The sequence below is a fragment of the Crocuta crocuta genome, unplaced genomic scaffold, assembly GCF_008692635.1.
Source record: "Crocuta crocuta isolate KB4526 unplaced genomic scaffold, BGI_CrCroc_1.0 scaffold143, whole genome shotgun sequence".
Taxonomy (NCBI): Eukaryota; Metazoa; Chordata; class Mammalia; order Carnivora; family Hyaenidae; genus Crocuta; species Crocuta crocuta.
In genome coordinates, this window is record NW_027529175.1 from 8,813,163 (window position 1) to 8,821,894 (window position 8,732).

The window sequence follows — 8,732 nt, forward strand, 5'->3', positions numbered from 1 at the left end:
GCCGGTGCCCTCTCTGCCCCCCCAACCAGCAGTCGGGCACTCCCGCCACAGGCCAGCTCCCTCCTCACCGAGTGACATCCCGGCTGCCCAGCCACTCAACACCTGAAACTCGCGGTCTGCTGCCTGGTTCCGAGGCGCCCTTGACCGTCCCCCACCCCACCGGACCCCTCGGCCTCCTCCTGTCCCCGACTGTCTGTGGCGCCCGTCCCTCACGACTGGGTCCTGAGTCAAGGGAGGCTCAAGTGCAGACCAGGCACGCTGACTTTGGATTTGCAGGCAGAGAGCTCTGAGGAAGCCCCTCCGACCCCACGATCCCCGCCGGGGCCGCCAGCCGGCACCCCAAGCCCCTCCACCTTCACTGTGTCCAGGTTCTTGCCCTGGAAGGTCACGTCCGTCTCGTGGTTCATGGGGATGACCAGCGGGCTGGGGTTCAGGAACTGGGGGCAGCTGTCCTCCTGGAGGGGCGAGGCCGGTCAGGCGCCGCCCGGCCGTGGCCGAGCCCCCAGCCCCGCCAGGTGCTCGCAGCCCCTCACCGTGTGGGCGGGGACGATGCCGGCCTCGGGGTTGGGCGACGCCTCCCGGCACTCGTGGTAGCGCAGGTCCCACTGGCAGGTCCAGCGGTTGCTCGCGCAGGAGATGCACCTGGGGGAGGGGGTGGTGAGGCCGCGGGGCCCCGGCGAGGGCTGGGGGAGGGGCGCACGGGGCAGAGAGACACTCACGGCAGGTTCTCTGCCAGGCTCATGGCCTCCCGGCAGTCATAGAAGGGGTACGGGTGGGAGGTGAGGAAGATGCTGCCGCGCCTGAAGAGCAGCTGGACGTTCACAGCCACGTGGTCTGCGGACGGCAGATGCGGACGGCCTCAGGCAGGGGCCTGAGCTCAGGGCCAGGCCGGCACCGTGGGCGCCAGCCCGGCCAGAAGCAGAGGCCGAGGGAGGAGATCCCAGCCTGTGGGGGGCGGGGGGGCCCTGCAGGGGAGGCCCCACGGACAGCGCTTGGGCTCGGCCAGGCCCGCCAGCCTTCTCGGGTCTCGGCCCCCGGGGCCGGGGCCAAGCTGCTCCCCAGGGCCCTGTGTCCCACCCGACCTGCCACTGTGTGGCCCCCGCCCTCACTAGCAAGCCGTCCCCAACTGGCCCACATTCAGAGCCCTGCGACACATGCCTCCCCCCCGCGCCCCCAGCTCAGGTAGCCCAGAATCAGAACTGCTCGAGAGCCTCCACCTCCATCCTGCACCCCTGGGACTGCAGGCACCCGTGACCCCGCGGCAGGCGGAAAGGAGAGCAAAGAGTCCCCAGTCACCGGACGAGGGTCTCACCTTGGCCAGGCGGCGTGCCAGGAATGCTACTCGGGGAGTTGCATATGATGGCATCCCCTTCCACACGGGCCGGGTGTGGCGGCGATTCGCCAAAGAGACACAGCAGTTCATCGTCCTCACTCAGGGCCGGGAGGGGCCTGACAGTCAGCTGCACCTGGGGACGGGGCCGGGCTCACACCAGATCCCCTCCGCCGCCCGGCCCTGGGGCACCAGGGGACGCCGGGCACCAGGGGACGAGCGCCCTGTCCTCGGGCGCGAGTGAGACCATACAAGGCTGGCTCTCCATGTCGTCCCCAAGAGCCCCAGGTCAGGGGAAGCCCCACCTCTGCCCAATACCTGCCCCCCCTCCCCCACCACGCACCTCCCCCTGGGCCCGGCGGCTCATGTTCTGTGGCTGCGCCCCGGTGATGGCTACGCAGGACTCGTCACGACTCCACAGCCAGTGGCCGTGCTCCTCGGCCCGTGGGCAGTCGGCCCTCCTGCTGCATCTGCGGGGGCAGGCGGTGGCCTCAGTCTCGCACCAGCCAGCCACACCCCAGGCCTCCAGGGCAGGGCTGAGGCTCCGGGCACTCACCGTCCCTCGGCGACGCACCAGCCGCAGTAGGGGTCCTGGGAGCCGTGGCACTGCGCGCAGGTGGCGTGGCTCCAGCACTCCTGCACGGGCAGCCGCAGCACCTGGGGNCGGGCCGGCAGCCGCTGCCACCTGCCGCTCGGGCCCTGGCGTTTCCTGGGACCACGGGGCTTGGCCCACCCTTATCTCTGAGCCTAAGAGCCTGACACCAGCTCGAGGCTTGCTGACCAGCGTGCAGGAGCAGCTGCCCTCCAGGCTCCGAACGGCCCTGTCCGGTGGCTGCAGCGGGTGACGTGGAGTCCCGGGAAACTGTGGGGGTCCGAGCTGGGGCGCCTCCCGATGCCGCCCCGGGGCTCCCAAAGGGACCTTATACTGCTGGGCCTGGCCCATGTGCCCCACCGCCCAGCTCACTGGGCTGCACGGGGTCCCCCGCCACCCTGTCCACCCTTGGAGGAGGCCCACTCAGAGCACCGACTCGTCCTTTCCGTCAGAATGGGGCCGGGCAGGGCCACATACAGGGAAGGCACCGGAGACACCGGATCGGGACGCTGCCAGGAGCCCTTCCCGCCGCCCCCCCGCACCACCTATCACAAGGGCCTGGACCAGCAGGGCCCCTTCCCTAGAGGCTCCGCAGGCCCACCTTGTCCTGGGTCATAGCGTAAAGACTGGCCAGGTCCGCAGACAGCACCAGGTCCCGCTGGATTCTCTTGTTGAGCTCCACCAGGATGGAGCCGTACTCCGCGGAGCTGCCGTCCGGTGCAAGGTACACCTGCGGGCACGAAGGCAGGCGCGTGAAGGCGGGGGCCTGGTGCAGACGGCCCCATCTGGGAGCTGCCCTACCCCGGCCCCAGGCCTCACCTTGAGGACCCGGCCATCTGAGGTGCCCAGGAAGGCAACAGTGTGGCCATTCTCCGCGGTCACCATCACAGCGGTCAGGTTCATGCCCCCTCGCTGCAGCACGGCCGTGGCCGTGAGTCCGTCTCTGCTGCCCAGCGGGTAAGGCAGGTGCTCGGAGCCACACGGGAAGCTCTCACTGGCGCCCTGTGGACCACGGTGTCAGCGCAGGGCACAGACCCCCTCCTGCTAGGAGCCTCTCCCCGCGAGGGCTCCGGGCACTGTGGCCCCCACACATGCACCCAGGAACAAGGGCCACGCCAGCAGGACGCGTCAGTGCCACGCGCCCCCGGCACCCGGCACGGGCCTGGCGGTGGACCTGGCGAAGAAAGAAGCAGCACCCGCGAGCGGGACCCGACCCCAGCGACGCCTCACACACGCCCCCTGTCCCTGGGCCCTGGCACGCTGGCGGGACACGGACCCACAGCAAGCACACCCACACAGATGCCCGGGGTCCCGGCCCGCGGGAGAAGGTGCTGACGCCACGTACCAGCCCGTGGCCACCACACTGGATGTCGCCGTGGAAGGGCTTGTAGAAGGCGTCGCGGCCCGCCTCGCGGGTGCCTGTGTAGCAGGCATTGCGGTTGGCCTCCATCTTGGCGTGGACCTCGTCCAGGGGGAACAGGCAGAGGCCTGCACGGGGCCCCCCCCCGCTCCGGCCATCCCTGCTGAAGACCGCGTAGAGCACTCTGCCGGCGCTCGGCTCGGCCACGGAGGCCGCCAAGCAGGTGCCGAAGGCAGGGGCCTGGGGGTCGCCGGGGTCGCGGCACTGCAGGTCCATCTCCAGGTAGGAGTAGTAGAAGGGGTCGTTCTTGCACATTCGCGCCAAGAGTGTGCGGTTTTGGGGCGGGTGCTTGTCTTGCTGATTGAAGACGAAGAAAACGTAGAGGCCGTCCTCGAAGGCGGCCACGAACTGCTGCGTGTTGGTGGACAGGTAGCCGGCCTTGTAGGTGGCGTGGTCCGTGTAGGCCTCGAAGGCCTCCCTGCCCTCGGTGCGGTCCAGCAGGCGGGTGCTCACGATGATGCCGTTGTCGTGGGGGCCGTTGCCCTTGCCCACAAACAGAACCCTCTCGCCACCAGGGCTCGTGGCGCTCACCAGCCCCACCGTGGCCACGCTCTCGTCGTTGCTGGCCACGAAGGACTTCTCGCCGCTTCCGTCCTCGTAGAAGAGACGCACGGAGATGTTGCTCAGGGCGCGCAGGGCGCATATGCCCTTGAAGAGGCTGCCGCACTCGATGAGGCGCTTCCCGGGCGGGTCGAGCAGCAGCAGCTGGTTGACGTTGTCAGTCGGCACGGCCTCGTGGCACTGGCTCGCCTCGATGGGCGGCGTGCACTTCTTGTTGTCCAGGGCCGGGCCCGTGGCCGCCTGCTGCTCCAGCTGGAGGCTGGCACTCAGCTGGTAGAGCATGTTCACCGCCCCCACATACACCACACCCGAGGCCTCATCCACAACCAGGTGGTTCAGCTCCGTCTCGCTTCGGAAGAAGTCCAGCTTTCGGGGCCTCAGGCCCGCACTTGCGCCCACCAGGCCCAGGAGGGTCAGGGCCCAGAGCTGCAGAGCCATCGCCCCCGGTGCCCTGTGGGAACACAGAAAGGTCAGGGGAGCCCCAGCCTGGAGGACCCGCTCGTGCACAGGAAGCCCCCACTGCAAGCGCCCCTCCAGACCCCCCCCGAACAACCAGAACACGGGCCAGAGAGGGTGAGGGCTGCGCGGCACACCCATGGAGCACCGGTCTCTTCTTTCCCTTCCCCCAGCCCTTCTCAACAAGTTCCCTCTATAACACAGGCTAATGAGCAGGGTCCAGCCAGCCAGCGCTGGGCTACGGGCCCCCACAGGACTGTGCCCTGACCGCGGCCTCCTCCGGGAAGCCTCGGGCACTCACGCACATGCCCTCCCCACACCTGAGGACCCCAGAGCTCCAGGCCACAAGCCCAGGCCGGCTGAGGGGCCCTGACCTGCAAACTGCCGACTGCACACCCTTCTACACCGGGCAGAGCACGCGGGGCGATCGACCGCAAGTAAAGAAGAAAAGGAGCTTGAACCAACGGAGCAGTGAAGGCACACGCTTGTTTTTTTAAGTTCACTATTGTTTCAGTGATCTCTGCACCCAACGTGAGGCTCAAATGTACGACCCCGAGATCGAGCCACACACTCCGGATGAGCCAGGGGGGCGGCCTGGCACGTACTTAAACTTATATTTGCCCACCAGAGCCACCCAGGCCACAGCGCACCCCCACCTCCCCACCCGCCTCCCCTCCAGAACCAGCCGAGGAGCCAGCCGCGATCCATCCACCCTGCCCGGGCCCCTCCCAGGCGCAGACACACGCGGAGACCCCGGGAGGAATCTCCAGGTGCCACCAGCTCTCGGAGAAGGCGGTGGGTGCGCTGCCTTCACAGCCAGGGTGTGCGGCCGTCTGTGAGCATGCTCCGCACGCATCCATGTGCACAAGTGTCCCCTAGAACGTGCACGGTTCTCCCTCCCCACCTCAGGGACGCAGGGATGCAGGGGAAATTCAAGCCACTCTGCCTCTGGGTCTCTTCCATCTTGGGGGAGTCCCGCACGCCCCACCCTCGAGACCTGCTGTATCCTGGTCAGAATGCCCTGTACCATCCTCTGCTGGAGCCCTGGCCCTGGCACCCACTGTCACCTTCCCTGAGGGCACCTGAGCCTGGCATGGCAGTTAGAGCGGTCCTGCCCCTGCAGCGGAGCCAGACCCAGATGGCGGAAGGCAATGAGGGGCCCGGGCCCTGGGCTCCCAGATTCCAGTACAGCCTACCCTGCACGGGCAGAGGGGCTCGTTCACCTTTGCTGCCAGCTTACACACCGCCTCCCCGGATACGCTCGTACTCCCTCGAGAAACAGTGACTTTTCTAACACCCTGACTTGCCCTGTGTCCCGTCCATCTCTTCCAAGAAGGCAGCAAGGGATGTGCTCTCTCCGGGGGGACATGGCTCTGGAGCACTGACTTTGGGCAAAGCTGTGTTTACTAGAGTAAGTCGGCTTTATCTCATGGGACCTGTGATTCTTCCATCAAGCTAACTTCCTTCTTTGCTTGAGCCGCTAGGAAACCCCTGACCAGGCTGTGGCTGCTCTTCATCCCCTGCAACTCTCGGTTTGGAGTAACCACAACCTTCCTCAAACGTCTTGAGGAAGTAAAACCAAGAAGCAACCGACTGACAAAGCCCTTTCTGCCTCAGAATCACTGCAGGGCTGGGGAAAACCCCCCAGCAGGGCAGCCACCGCCTCTGAGAACCCCCACCCAGCACTGGAGTGGAAAGTTCTTGCCTGGCCCCTGGCGACCCCAGACGCCCTCCTCACCAGCCACCGGAAGAGGAGCTGGAGGGTGCCCATGGGGAGGCTGCAGGGGCCGGGAACCAGCCCCTGGGTGCTGGGGGCAGAAAGCTGGGCAGGACCAGGGAGAGGTGAAGGTGGCCCAGTGCAGGGCTGTAGGGGGAGAGCCAGGGTGACCCCTGATAAGGGTAGCCAGGTTGGGAAGACTTTAGTCAGATAAGATGTCGCAAGCCCCTCAGGTCATTTCATTGAATGGCAGGGGGTCCCCACCAGCACAGGCTCCTCTCTGGTCTCAAGTGCCCATCTGCGGGGAGAGGAAATCGGGGCCTGGGAGAAGTCTGGGCACCAAGCCAGGGTGCCCAGTCTTTGAGGCCACGCAGACCCCGGAGCACCAAGAGGCCCTGGACGCTTGGGCACCTGATGGTACGGGTCACTGACGCCTGTCCCTTCTGGGGAAGGAAAGCTCCTGGGCTGGAGGACCCGCCCCTCATCCCTCCTCCCCCCTGAGCTTAGGGCTTAGGGCCGCGTCTGGGTCCAAAGTCCACTTGGTGGCGCCGGCGAGGGGGATGGGAGGGAGGGCCTCCTAGCTCAGGCTGGCCCTCCCCTACCTGGCCCTTGCTCACCCAAGTCCCCGCGCCGCCGCCGCCGCGACCCCAGCACCCGGCCCCGGCCCCGGGCTCTGGGCTCCCACCCGCTGCCGGCCTGCTGGAGCTTGGAATGAATGGAATGTTCCCGGGGCCCAGGGAGGGACTGCGGGCGGGCAGGGGCGGGGCACGGGGGCGGGGCCGGAGCCCAGGCCACCCTGGCAGCAGTCTGCGTGGATCGCCCCATGTGAACCCAAGGAGCCCAGGGCCCCTCCGCTGGTCTACAAGTGGGGCCGGGGCTTGCAGAGCTAACTGACCAAGTGGGGGAGCTTCTAGGGCACCCCTGTTGTAAAAAAGGCTCAAACCCCGGCCCCTCCCTCAGCCCTGCTAACTCACAGCCTTGGTGGAACCCAAGCGGCAGAGAGATCACAGTGCTTTAAAAGAATGCTCTGGTCTTTCTCCGGTTAACATCCACTTGACTAGTCCATTAGGGCAGGAGCCCAGCCCTGTCTCCTGCCCCGGGGCCCAGCCAGGTCTGGTGTGCCCAAACTGCTCAGAAATACTTAGTGTCACCCAGGAACCCCTGCCACTGGCGTTAAGACTGGCCCAGACCCGGCTCTCTGCCCCACAACCTCTCTGGGTGGTGGGCAGAGTGAGGCTTAAATCCAGGGCTGCGAATTTAATCCCCACCCAGACTGAGCCCAGGTCACCCATGTTGGTAGGAAGGACGTGGGTCACATCCAGAGGCGGCAGCTCCCCTCTACTTCCTGGCCAAACAAAGCCTCAGGTGACCTGCCTGGCCAGGTCCCTGAGCAAAGGGTGACCCACCTGACCAGGGAGCTCAGGCCACTGAGTGCAGGCGCCAGGCAGAGCCAGCGACGCTTCCTGCCGCTAGTGTTCCTGGAACGGGCGCTTCCTGTTTTGCAGAAGCCCCGGGACCCCTGGCTCACCGGGGCTGGCGGGGATTTCCTCAAGGGCATCAGACGGCCTCCTTCCTGGCTAGGGTCCAGAGGTGCAACTTTCAAAAAGTTGCACAAACTCTGGCCTCTTGTTGGCTCAGAAAATGTCTGGAAGGACACTCCTCCCCCAAGCCCCGGTTCCCAGCCTTAGTGTTCNCCACGCTCCCAAGGAAAGCTTGATCTCAGAGAACGGGGGCGGGCGGGGGAGGGGTTGCTGGCAGTGGCCCCCATGGACAGGGCACAGGGCACTTGGATCTGGGCAGATGTGTGCACACTGGGTCCAGCCAGACCAGGGCCTCAAGGTCACCCCCCAAGGTCAGCAGAAAGCATCTTTAGCCTCACTGTGTGTCTGTAGCCCCCGCCCTGCCTTCCCCAGGTGGGGCCCAGCCCCCACTCACCGAGGCTCCGTAGTCCGCTCAGTGTCTGCTCTGGGCCGGCATCAAGATTCTCTAGGAGGCAAAGGAGCGACAGTGTTCTCACCACAAGCCCCGCCTGACCCCACCAGTCTCCTCTGCTCCGTGTCTGGGGGGCGGGGAGCGGCTCCAGGGATCCCATCTGGCCCTTGCTATCCTGGCGCAGGGGACCCCCAACCTTCTCTGCCTCCTCCGCCCTGCTCCCAGCACACACACACCCTCATCAGATGCCAGGCTCCGGACCCCAGTGCATACACACCCACTTGGTCTTCCCCGAATACAAGCCTGACACATCTCTCTTTCTGCTCAAAAAAGCCGAGGAATGGGGTGCCTGGGGGGCTCAGTCGGTTAAGCGTCCGACTTCGGCTCAGGTCATGATCTCATGGTTTGTGGGTTCGAGCCCCGCGTCGGGCTCTGTGCTGACATCTCAGAGCCTGGAGCCTGTTTCGGATTCTGTGTCTCCCTCTCTCTCTGACCCTCCCCTGCTCATGCTGTCTCTCTCTCTCTCAGAAATCTAAAGAAAAAAAACCATTAAAAATTTTTTTGAAAAAAGCAGAGGAAAAAAGGGTAGAACAGCTTTCTTTCGTTATAAGTCTGTCAGTATCATCTGCCTTTTTCTTTTTCCAATTGCCTTTTTAAAACTAGGTACATACGTTACTCTGATCAAAATATAAATTGGTTTCTGAAAAATGAGCATATCTGTGCC

At 65.5% G+C, this 8,732-nt stretch overlaps 1 protein-coding gene across 1 annotated transcript in view; it reads right to left on the minus strand.

The window, feature by feature from the left end:
* PLXNB2 (plexin B2) overlaps positions 1 to 8,078 on the minus strand; it is a 16,381-nt gene extending 8,303 nt beyond the window's left edge. Inside the window, 10 exon segments of the mRNA XM_077758064.1 lie at positions 264 to 455; positions 534 to 642; positions 720 to 834; positions 1,313 to 1,466; positions 1,674 to 1,800; positions 1,887 to 1,987; positions 2,524 to 2,652; positions 2,742 to 2,924; positions 3,268 to 4,354; positions 8,012 to 8,078. Of these exon segments, the coding sequence (XP_077614190.1) occupies positions 264 to 455; positions 534 to 642; positions 720 to 834; positions 1,313 to 1,466; positions 1,674 to 1,800; positions 1,887 to 1,987; positions 2,524 to 2,652; positions 2,742 to 2,924; positions 3,268 to 4,341 (2,184 nt within the window). The 5' untranslated portion in view covers positions 4,342 to 4,354; positions 8,012 to 8,078.
* Positions 8,079 to 8,732: the final 654 nt, after the last annotated feature.